Source organism: Anomalospiza imberbis, chromosome 6 (assembly GCF_031753505.1).
Source record: "Anomalospiza imberbis isolate Cuckoo-Finch-1a 21T00152 chromosome 6, ASM3175350v1, whole genome shotgun sequence".
Classification (NCBI taxonomy): Eukaryota; Metazoa; Chordata; class Aves; order Passeriformes; family Viduidae; genus Anomalospiza; species Anomalospiza imberbis.
Genome location: NC_089686.1, coordinates 48,054,336 through 48,066,748, shown reverse-complemented (window position 1 = coordinate 48,066,748; position 12,413 = coordinate 48,054,336). Strand labels below are relative to the sequence as shown.

The following is a 12,413-nucleotide window of genomic DNA, read 5'->3' as shown; positions in this document are numbered from 1 at the left end:
AGTAATAAAAATATGAAGACAAGATTCTGATAGCCAGATTTCCAAGTTCTGGGATTCTGCTGTGAGGTCCCTAGGACTGTTCAGGGAACACCATGTATTTTCCTTAGGAAGTGTATCATGGTGCAGCCTTGGAATAAACATACTGGAAATACTGTATGAATACTGGATAAATGCTGGGTTTCTTCTAAGGAACAATGTAGATGCAACTTTCTTTTTCCTCCAGATTCGTGGGACTCTGAAGAGCTGGACCAAACTATGGTGTGTCCTGAAACCAGGAGTGCTGCTCATTTATAAGACGCCAAAGATTGGACAGTGGGTTGGGACAATTCTGCTCCATTCTTGTGAGTTGATCGAGAGACCCTCCAAAAAGGATGGCTTCTGCTTTAAACTCTTCCATCCTTTGGATCAATCCATCTGGGCTGTAAAGGTAACAATCCTGATGAGTCAAACAAACTCTTTGTGGTCACCAAAGTTTCTGAGCACTGGTGTTGCCTAGCACTGATATTATTTAGTTATTTAGTTGCTGTTAGCAGTGGTGAATTGACTGCATAAAAAGATTAAGGATACAAAAGCTTGATCACTGAATGACGTCAAAGAGACATAGTCCTTGTGACTAGTTCCACAGATTTATCATTCTCAGTGTACAGATGCCTGCATACACTGAGGAAAAATGAAGTGTGTTTTCTGCAGGAAGTTCAATACATAGAAGCTATATCAAGCCATGACATACCTCTTAAAAAGGAGTTGGGCATAGACACTGTTAACTAAAGTCTCTAAAACAAGGACACAGAAAGCACCAAGTGCTTCACACAATACAGGGAGATGGCTGGCAAAGTGACCAAAAAACCAGATTTATAATTTAACTTCTTTTTTTCTAATGCCCCTGAGGTTTGCAATGGACTTGGAACTTGGTGTTCAGCTCAAGCCTTGACTGTTGCACAAAAGTGTGACTTCAGATAGCCCTTATTGTTTCTTCTTTGAAATAGAAATAGCAGGATTTTCTCCATTTCATTTTGAATTATTCTTCAGGCTGAGACAATCCCTTCCTGTACACACAGGGCTCCTGCAGTGACCTCTGGATCATCCTGTAACAAAAATTATTAATTTTTTTTTACACTTCTTGAAATAACTCCCTGCAAATCTTAAAGAGCTGTATTCCTTTTTCTTCTTTCTTTTAAGAATAGGCAAAAAAAGAAAAAAAAATATGTAATGGGTATGAGCAAAGAGGAAGATCCCAGCACCTCCTGAGAGGCACTGGGAGCCACATTTTTTGGATACCCTGAAGACAAAACTTAAATGTTCTTGTATTTGTTTCCCTGTCAAAAACAGTGACAAAACCAGAGTTACTGCAGATGTAAATTCTCTAGGAGACATCACAAGTGTAAATAAGGCATTATGAGCTGATGCCTTGCTGCAAGGTAGTCAGCAGAGGGAATGGAAATGGAGAGACTTATGAGAGTGCAGCGAAAGCACTTGTCATGGCATCAGGAGTTCTAACAAAAGGGAGAATTCCTGTGGGAGCAGATCAAGCAGACACACTCCTGCTCATCCGTGCAGTTAATTGAACAGTTTTAAACACAGCTATACAATCGCTATAAAAAGCCTTTCCATTTTTAATAAGGTAGGAGGAGAGAATTAAAATTAACCTCAGCAACCAGGGGTGAGAGCTGCTGATTTCTGCCAGCAGCTCAGCTCTGCTTTGTGCCTAAATGCATTGCTTTTCCTTAAAGTTCCAAAGGTTTCGTTGCTACCTTGCTTCTTATTAAATTTTGAGAGTTGTGATGCTTTTTAAATTCAGAACATGCACCCAAGAAGGTTGTTGATGATTTACTGTCTGTCAACAAAAACCTTCCTTGTGACTTGACAGGTCAACTGAATTCTTCTGAGAAGCACAGTCAGAGGAGGCAGTGAAAAATAGAATCAAAAGTGCAGTCAGATGCTGAAAGGCAGAGTTGCTGACAGATCTGAAGTGTTGCACTAGCATGCCCTTCCTTTGATATGAAGCATCCCAAAGAAAGAGGAGGTTTTATCAATGTGTGTGTGCATTTCAGTATGTATATCTAATGCTTGTGTCTCTTGAGAAAAAATAAGATAGAAATAAGAATTAGTATATTAAATGTGAAGGGAGTGTACATCCGAAAATGTTTGTGGACTAGAGGAAGTCCAAAGAGGTTTAAATTTTAAAGTCAAAGTAATATTCTGCATCTCTTGAGACATATTTAGACAGCCACATTTGAACTGCATAGTAGGATATTCCCTGAAACCTGAGTTCAGCCTGGACTGTTGGGTGTGATAGATGCTTTCAGCTACGAGGTAAACAGCAAAATACACGTCAGGAAGAAATCCACCAGTGAGCTGCTTGATGTCAAAGAGGCTGTCTGCACTTTGTCAACAGTTTAAGGCTGAAACTGCTAAAAATACTATTTTATTTTATGTCATTTCACAGCCTCTTTTTAAAGCAATGGGAGCAGAATTGACTGATCTACATTGGTTGTGTATAACTATGCAAAGAAAGTCTGTTTCTCATAAAATATAGATTCACTCGTGCTTAAGCAAAAAGCCCAAGTTACTGTCCATCACAATAGAAATAAGAGATGGATGAACACCTTTCATTCTTGGCCAAAATGGCTCGTGAAATTTTCAGAGGTTATCCACATTAGAACTGTTGGTCCAGATTTCACTCTCATCAGTGGACTTGCAGTTTACTCAGTTTATTACTGAATATCTTTGTACATATTGGCCTGGCTGCCGAGCAGATGTTTGGAGCTAACTCTGGGGTTCACCCCTGGAACAAATGTCTGGTTCAGGCACTGCCATAGGCCTTTATGGTAGTACTGGCCAAATAAATGTGATGTACAGGCATTTAACATCTGTTAGAGCAGGACAAGATTTTGGGGCACCTTTCAAGATAAGATGTAAAGGCCATGGCTTATAGTTGAAAGCTAAATACATCCACCAGGGCACTGCTTTTCTTATAAAGCTCTCTGGGGTTTAGAGCTCTCTTAGAAGCATAATGCTGAGGGAAAGAGTTCTTTATTCTATACTGCTTCCCTGGCTTTTTGAGAGTTTCAGCCTGAAACTCCTTTGCAGTGCACATGGATTAGACCTCTTATCTATTCGTTCCATCCAGGCCGTAGTAAATGCAAGGCCAAAACTGTCAAGATACCAAAATCAGCCAGCAGTGCAAGCAGCAGTAAGAAAAGCTTCCCCCATAAGCTCCAAATGCTGCTGTAGGGGCACTTTGTCCAGTGTGTGAGGGCAGTGTGATCCCACACTGCTCCTGGGAAGAGTCATTTTGCCGAGGTTGCTGCAGGAGACTGGGGAATGCCAACCTAGTAATTCGTGTGAGGTTGTGGGTGTCTGTCCTCCTGCTGCACAGAGGGAGTGTAGAGCTATCAGCTGGCAGGGTTTGCCTGCCTGTCCCAGAAGATGTCCTGGAATAGGTTGTATTTCCCTTCGAGCTTGCTGAACAGTGTGGTGTGGGAAGGCTTTCATTATCTGCAGCCTGTTCTGACATTTATTTAGAGCAATAAGTAAGCTGGGGTCAGACTTACTGAATCTGGGAAAATGTGTAATTTGAATTTTGTTGATTTGTAAGAATTTGAGTCATTCCTTTAAAGAAAGTTTCTAGTAATGGTCTTGCACTGCCGCTTTTCTAGTTGTTATTCTATTCCATAATACAACAGTTTCATCTTCATCCTTGTGGTTATCCACAACACTGTTAAGGAGATTTTTTCCCCCCTTTTTAAGCTTTGTTTTATGAGACTCTGAGATGTCTTGTCATACTATCCAAAACTGTCAGTCCTCTCCATTTTTCAAAGCCCAATCACCCTCTGTTTCATAATGCCTTTTGAGTCTCAAATCAGATGTAAAGATAGGAGTGATCTGAAGGTGATCCTTTCTTAGTTGTACTGCCCCGGGGCTGCAGCCAGGCTCTGGGTGCTGGTGCAGCTGGGATAATATTTTGAGTGAGGGATGGTCATTGGCATGGTGCTCAAAGGCTGAGAGGCAGAAAGCATCATTATCTCTGCTGTGCAGATACAGAACATCATTTAATCTGTGCAGATGTTGGTTTTATTTTCATGGCCTCCTCTCTTTTCTTTTTCTGTCGGAAATAGCCCCCTCCATGCATGAACATGCCTTACTGTTGAATGTGTTTCCTTGACAGAGTGACCTGGCTGCTTCTTGAGTTGATCCATAAATCCACAAACAGTGCCTAAATGCCTGTTAGAATCTTGTGTTATCACTTCCTTCCCATTTCCTCTTTTTTTTTTTAATATTGTTTCTCTGTATCTGTTCTGTTCAGTTGTGGGTTTTTTCCTCAAACAGAGCAAATATCCAACTCTGCACTAAAAACACAAGTAATGGTGTTATCAATAGTTCTCCAATGCCCTGCTCAGCTGCAAGCAGCTGAAGGGAAAAATGCCATGGGGAATGAGGCCTGATTGCATTAATGTCACTAGTAATGTCTTAAGCTGCTCTGCTCTGGTTTACAAATCAAATCTCAACTTTGCCAGTCCTGACAATTAAGCCTTTAAACGGTCTTAATTTTGCAAACCTCCTGTGGGAGAGGGGAGGAGAAAAAGAAAGTAACAAGGAATCCATTTTCTCTTGGCAGCAGAGGAACCCTGCAGGTGTGAAGGCAAGAAGCTTGAGTGGAGACTCTTGTCTTCTTAACACTTCAAGTTCATACTTCACTTCATACACTCAGATACATGTTGATGTTTTTCCTACTTTAAATTCTGTCTAAATTTTGGTTTTCTGAGTATAACTTAAAAACAAAAATCCAGATAAAATTATTATTTAACTGTGAAGCACTTGTGTACAGGATCAGTTTTCAGTAGCAGTCACAGTTCCATGCTTACCAACTAGGAGGAAGGAATCCTTCTTTCAAGGAATATGGTTGGATATTATAAAGGCCCGTCTAAGGGAGGAAAGTAATACTCAAACTGCAAAAATCTGCCTACAGTTTTTCAGCATTGTGCGGTATTCTTTAGAAAGTCAAGGAAATCTGTATTGGGGCATCCTGGAGCATCCTCTTGCTCCCCTCTGCAGGTGACATAGTGGTCACCGAGTACTGGTGATGTTTTCTGCCCTGCTTTTATTTCTGACATAATGTCTGCAGATTTGCAAAAAGATCTGCTTTTGTGTTATTTTTTACAAAATGAGGAAGAGGACGAGCTGGAGGAGGCTGGGTCACTTCGAAAATGCAGTGGAGGAGGAGAGATTTCTATTTATTTCTGTCAGGTTATGGCATAAAGTCCATACCATGAAGAGTATGAAGCTGTGTACACTGCATACAGGAACTGCTTTTTCTTAGCATCTTCTGGAGTTCAGAAGAGAAGGAAGCAGGGAGGAGATCAAGGAGGGAGCCTTTGCTTCTGCTCAAAGTGTCTCATCCAGGATGAACTTTGCTTCCCTGGGCATCATTTCCAGAGGGTCATGCTGAAAGCATGGTGGCAGGATGTTTACGAGACACTTCTGATATTTTTTGCCACAGCTTCTAAACTAAAGGCAGCATAAAATGAGCAAAGCCTGAAGTGGCTGTCACCGCGGGCACCACAGGGTAAGGGTTCTCTGGATTTAAAGATGAAGGATTGCAACCCAGCAGAATGTGCCCATGCTGGGGAACCTTTGGTTCTCAATCTGTGGTTTTCCCATCTTCACCTTTCCCACAGACTCAGGATGGAGTTTCCCCTTTGTTTGCTTCCAGCAGAGCTGCTGTTGCCTCTCTGCTGGAGGCACTCACAGCACAAGGTGTGGCTCTGCTGCTTTGTGGTGGTGAGTGCTGCAGGGTGTTTCACTGTGAGTGTTGGCTGCAAGCAGACTCCACGTGCACCTCATGGAGCAGTTCCTTCTGGTGTTGCACAAAGGTTTGACTGATTTTGTCCCAAGTGACACCAATAAAATCTTTCCACTCCTGCATATCAGAATATGAGCACAGGTTAGACCAAGCCCCATTTTCATAGGAGTTCATTACTGCCTTGGAGCAATATCATGATTACTAATGAGTCTCTCCAAATTACTCCACCTGCTCCTGCCTTCTTTCCTATCACAAACATGCACACTCTGCCTGGGAAGGGTGGAAAGACAGTGAACAGTCCATTGCAGCCTCCGTGCCTTACATCTTTCTGTCTGTGTGCATTTCCAGGGACCAAAGGGAGAAAATGTTGGTTCAATCACTCAGCCTCTTCCCAGCAGCTACTTGATTTTCAGAGCAGCCTCCGAATCAGATGGTAAGTCTGGGGGTTTGTTTGCTTTCTCCTGATAGAAAACTTCCTGCTTGTTAAGAAAACAGATTGATTAAAAACAAACCAAAAAAAAGTGTATAAAGGAAAAACGGTGGCTCACCCAGCTTGAAATCTGCTCTTAGCAATGGTCAGAATAAGTCAAGCAGACTTCTGGCACATTTCATTGCCCTCACTGAGCAGCCACCTCTCTGGCCTTGTGTATGGAAGGACTTAGGCTTCTAATTGAGGAAATCCACTAAGTCAGTGTAAACTAAAGGGTGGAAGGAGTCAGTCCCAAAACTGATATGAAAAGGGCTCTGTGTCCTCAGTTCAGCAGAGACTTCATTGTCTTATCTGCCTATGTCTTACTCTGGGGAAGGATCTGTTGGAGGAAAATGGCATGGTTATATTGAAGAGCTGTCAGTAGATGCCTCTCAGCCACCTGAATTTTGCTGTAAACTATTTGTGCTGTGATTTGCAGTGTAGCAGGCCCAGATGCCCACATGTAAAATACCACGCTGGGAATTTGCAAAATTATGGAAGGTAAATTTAGGTCAGTATATAACAGACATGCCAGCTTGCTATGTGAAAATCTCTATAAATTACTTCAGAGGACATAAAATATCAGTGATTTATAAGTAGATAAGAAGATTAAAACCATGTTTTCATTCCATTTGACCTTCAGACTACTCTAATTTTTTTTTTAATAGCAAATTAACCCAGGCTGTTCGTTTTACAGATATTTTTCACCTACCCCACCAAGAGGGTTCATCTATCCTGTATGCTCCTTTGGGTTTCATCTAGAGTAACTTTAGGGATAAAAGAACTTCTTATGGAATGAAATGGGCTTTCAAAGTAGTGTCCTTCTGGTCCAGTGATTAGGTTTTACATTTTCCTAAGGGATGGAAATCAGACAATGCAAATGCACCTTTGACATGACACTTAGAATAGGAAATCTTCCTTCATTACAGACTTCTGTGCTATTTTCCTCCTGCAGTGAAAGAAGGACAGTTCATGGTGAGGGACACCATCTTGACACTGAAAACTGCTCGCAGATGTCAGTGTAGTGAAATTATATGAAAATAAGCAGAACTTATATAGACACATAGAAACACATCTATTTCCTAAAATAGTATGCTTTTGTAGCTTATTTGTGTAAAGGAATACAGGATTCTGTATTCAGGATTCTGGTTCCGAATATCACGTGCCTAGAAAGAGATAGATTGATGCAATAATCTCTTGTGGGGAAAAATAGTGCTGTAGGGTAGAGCTGCTAAATTAGAGGCATTTCAAATCCTGGTTATACAAACAGCCCACAGAACAGATATACAGAAGAGTCACACAGATTTCTTAGGCAACCAAATAGCTTCAACAACTGTCTGTCAATCCAGATTTTATAAAATATTATTTCCTTAGAGACCCATGCACTTGTCTTTCCACTATTTTAGTTATTAATGATTAAACCACAGAGGCAGCCTGGCAAAGAGACCTGTGGCTGAACTTCCACTCTCTCTTTTTATGATGTCTGCCATAGGCCAGTTACATGGAGTAGAAGAGTTTTAGATTTGTTCTAACTAACTTTAAGTTAGTTATTGCTCCTAAGGTAGCAGTAGCTCCCAAGAGATCATCAGAGGTAAGACTTTTCTAGCTGTGATCTCTCTGTCTGGGTCGTACAACACGTGGTGGAAAAGCACAAGAGACCATACCTGGCATGTGAGAATTTTCAGTGTTGAAATGCCTGTGGGAAGTTTTCTGCCCAGTGAATTATTATGGTCTCCAGTGTTAAAAGAGCTTAAAATAGTGACTTGCTGGAGCACATTTTGAAAGCCAAGATGTTGGCCAAGATTATTGGGAAGCATGCAGAGGCAAGGCAGGTCAAAATAGAGTTACTTTCGGTTTAGTGTGATTTTCCTTTACTTTGCTGCTTCTCTCCAGTAGGATCCTAATGTTAGATGGAAAGCTAAGTGATCAAGGGAAGGAGGAGGAGGAACCGAGGTGCTTCTCAATCAAATATCCTAAATGTGTATATATAAAGTAACTAGGGCCTTCGGTTCAAGACAAAATACAAGCTCTTGAACAGCACCAGCAGTGCCCTAGAGCCACCTGCTCCAGGAGCACCCACATTATGCCTGGTAGATTCTGAGTCTGATGAGGTGATTGTAAAAGCCAAAGCTTTGGGATCTGTCCATTTAGCAGTGGACTTCACAAAAAAAAAAAAAAATCTGAATTGCACCAGAAATATTAGCATGAAAAATGGTGTAATTTTCAGCTGAATGAGAGTATTTGACTTCACAGCTGAGGTCAGTGAGCTGTGGAAAGTGGCCATACTTTGTGTAGGAAGGGCAGGATGTGAATCTCCAGATAAGAGGGAAGAACAGCTTCCTCCCAAACACATGTCCTGACAAAGGGCCAAACATGAGTGTCATACATGGAGATGAGTGAGTTGGAGACAGTATTAATGTCAGTAGGTAATGTAAAACATATGCAGACAAAGACACAAGGAGCAGAAACTGCTACATGTGAAGAATTCTGAATAAACTGCAGGAAATTAAGGCTTGTACTTTGCAGTTTGTACAGTTTGATTTTAAGCTCGGAAGACAGGACTGAAATGGTTTTAGACTGTTACATTGCTTCACCTGTTGTAAAGAGGCATCTCCAAAAGGGTGTCCCTGAGTTTGTTTAATTTCTTTAACACCCTGGACAAACCAAGAGGATGCAAGAGAGACAGGAGATTGAGGTAAAATGAGCTAAGCCAGCTGAGACAAATGGGGCAGGTGGGATCTTGGCCCTAGTGTATATTTGAAGTGTGTTCACATCTCCCCCATAGTGCAGTCCTGAATGAATCTACAGCATCTCTGAGGAGGTGTCCTTGTCGTGTTCTTCTTAACACAGTGTCCCGTGTTAGTAGTGGAAAATGAACAACAAAGCATTTGGCAAATATAACTAACTTGTGGAGGCCTCTGACTTGCTGGGAAATACTGAGTTGTTGCATATGTTAGATGTACAGTTCAGCCATCCAGGCAACTATATCATGATCAGCAGCTACATGGCCTACTTTTTCTCTCAGCATTTCAGAATCCCCATTTTCCCCTCTGCTGTACCATCTGTGCCAGACTGTTGGTAGGATTTAAGACCACGACTTCTGGACGATCTGCAGGAACCACTGCCTGGCTACAGGAGGTTTCACATTTACAGACCAGAACAGCAGTCTGCTTTTTGATGTGTTTTAAACATCAGCCTCTGGAAAGGTCATGTCAGCCTACAGGCTCAACCTGTACAAGTGCAAGGTCTTTCTTTCTTAGCAGTTTCAAAAAAGAAGACTGCTTTTTCTGAGCCTGTGACTGTGTCTACATTTCAGATTTGTGTTGAGGAGTGACTTAGAATTAGTAGTTTAAATCTGTCCCAAGCTTCCTGACCAGACCATTCTGGAGCTGCTCCTGAGATCTAACTGGTGTGTCCTAAGCATTTTAAGTCACCTGCTTAGGTCTCACAGTGAGGATCTCCACTCTGCCATGGGCACTGCTGCCACAGGGCGTATGCCTACTAATGGAATTCAAAGTGGCAGATTACCAAGGGTTGAAATCTTAACATGAAATTGTAAACCACATTTATATTTTATTCCTTCTCTCTGCCCTCTCCTTGTAGGCTTTGGGTAGCCTCCATTGCCCAGTGTGGATGCAGTATGTGGAAATCCTGATGGTCTGGCTTACAGTGTTGTTGTTTCTTTTCTAGGCGTCTGGCCCTTCCCCCAAACTGATGCTCTCATCTGGGAAAGAAATTAGGTTATTGAAATAAGGGTCACGCACAAAAGCAAAAAACCACAGGGAAGATTGCAATTTGAAACCAATTTAACAATGAAATACGTCTCTGGGTCTTGGCAGCTCTGGAGAAAATAGAATATCTTTTTAGCTTTATGTCTGTTTTTCATATTCCTTAGACCTTTCAGAGTGGTTTAAAATCCAAGCTTTTGCAACAAGATTTCATTAAGTTCACTGCATAAATTGCACCTGCAGCTAATTGAGAGCTCACATCCTTGCATCTTGACAGCCAAAGTGGGAGAAATCATGCACACAGGCACCCAAGTGGTACAGCAAAATAAGCAGTCAGCTGAACACGATGACCTTAATGTTCACTGGCTGAACCAAATCAGCCTCTTTCTCACCATTCGTGATTTGTGTGCACTTGAGCAAGAATTCATCGTTTCCAGGTGACAGTCTACTTCAGGTTGATTTTTAAAAGCATCTATCTTTGTAAGTGTGAGGCATGAGGCCAAAGCTGGAGGACTTTAATAATTCAAGAAGAATAATATTCCCTTAGTGATGCCTCTCTGGAGGAATGTGTGGTTGCTCGGTGTGAGCCTTTTGAAGTCTTAATTGGCAAGAGATTCATCCCAGGTGTTCTGTAGCTACAGGAATGCAGTGGAAAAGAAGTATAGTCCCAGACTGATATTTCTGTGTGTAAGGGTGTGATTCCATCTAGAGCAGATTTTTCTTTCTGGTGAGTGCTGAGAGAACATTGGCTGCGTCCTCCGTGACCAGCTGCTGCAAAATGTGGCAGATAGACTTGGCAAATCAGATTATGTGTTGTTCTAGGTGAGTGCAAAGAATTTCCAAACTGAATAGCTTAGTGTTTTCAATGCTGCCTGTTTTTGTCCCATGAGATATTTTTGAAATTTTAGATCTCTTCAGGGACTAGGACACAGTCACATTTTTCTTTGAACTGAACCTAGGTTAGCAGCATAAGCACCTTCTGTTGTTTTGATTTTGTTTCCCCAAGGGGAAGAAGAAATTGTTTTTGTTTCTTGGTTTTAGTAGTTCCTTTTGTCTGTGAAAAAAAGAGTTGGTGCAAGCACATGCCTGCTGCTATTCAGCCTTGCAGCCTCCAGGTTTCTTCATGGTTCCAGCAGTGCCCTGCTGACCCAGGAGGTGTCCTGCAAGGAGCCATAGTGATTCCTGTTTGCAGCTCAAAGCATGTACAGGACAACCAGGGGATCAGGACCAGCCAGCCTGGGTCTGGGGAAGGCAGGTCCTGCTTGACCAACCTGATATCTCCTTCTATGGCAAGGTGACCTGCTTAGTGGATGAGCCCTGGAACAGGCTGCTCAGGGAAGTGGCTGAGTCACCATCCCTGCAGAAGACATGCAGATGTGGCGCTTTGGGACATGGTTTAATGGTGGACTTGGCAGTCCTGGGTTAACAGTTGGACTTGATAATCTTAGAGGCATTTTCCAATATACTCTCTGTTTCTATATAATTTTATTTGAGAAGAGCTTAAAAGCTTGTGGGGAGATTCTGCCACAAGGTGACAATATACTTCTGGGTTCTTCTTCAGAATTTAAACATATGCTGAATTTAAGCCACAGTTTGTGAAAAATTATAACTGATAATTGAGTGCAGTTTTTACATTGCAGCTTCAAACCTCCTAAAAGAATATTATTGTAACTTTTTTTTGCTTCCTTCATATGCACTCTTTTGGGCTGCTATTCCTCTCTGAAGGAACCCACATCTTACATTATTTTCTGATCTACTTACCCTGTATACAAAAAAACCCTATTTGAGTCACCCGCTCAAAATTAGAAGATGTGAGAATTGAGGTAGCCATGAAGCCTTCATGCAGTACCGTGACTGTAGGTGACAGCCTTTAATTATGTGACCACATTCATTTCTCCCCTTCTGCAGTTCCTGAGGGAGTGAGTAGACTTGTCAGGTGAGCAATTAAGTAATCCAAATGCTAGCATTTTTGTATCATCTTCACAATCCAGAAGAATACAGCTCAACAGAAAGGTCACTCAGATGTAAAAACATTTCATATAGGCCTTTAGCAAGGAAACAGGTTTATCTTGTGTGCAATCCCTGTAATTGAGAGAGTATAATTTTATGGTTTTATGCTGCAATTAACACACCATTGACTTGCAGAGAATGTAACCTTTTTATTTGCAGAAGTAAGCCTGTATTTTCATTTGGGTTAGTGACATATGTTTGTTTGGATTCACAGCACCACCTGATGGCTGAAGGCCCATTTCTGAGCTTGGGGATGCTCTACATCCCTTTGGTTCAGTTTCTGTTAGAAATGGAAACAAGGGTGTACACTGATGCCATTTCTGTTTGCTGCAGGGCACAAGGAATGCTGACTGCTGATGCACAGCAAGTTCCTCTAAAGCTTTGTGTATCTGCCTGGCACTAT

At 41.7% G+C, this 12,413-nt stretch overlaps 1 protein-coding gene across 4 annotated transcripts in view; it reads left to right on the top strand.

Moving 5' to 3' along the window:
• OSBPL5 (oxysterol binding protein like 5) overlaps nt 1-12,413 on the top strand; it is a 173,884-nt gene that overhangs the window by 130,655 nt on the left and 30,816 nt on the right. For all 4 annotated transcript variants that reach the window (XM_068193994.1, XM_068193995.1, XM_068193992.1 and 1 more), the window contains 2 exons: nt 224-427; nt 6,152-6,236. In XM_068193994.1, coding sequence (XP_068050095.1) covers nt 224-427; nt 6,152-6,236 — 289 coding nt within the window. The remainder of the gene's footprint in view (nt 1-223; nt 428-6,151; nt 6,237-12,413) is intronic.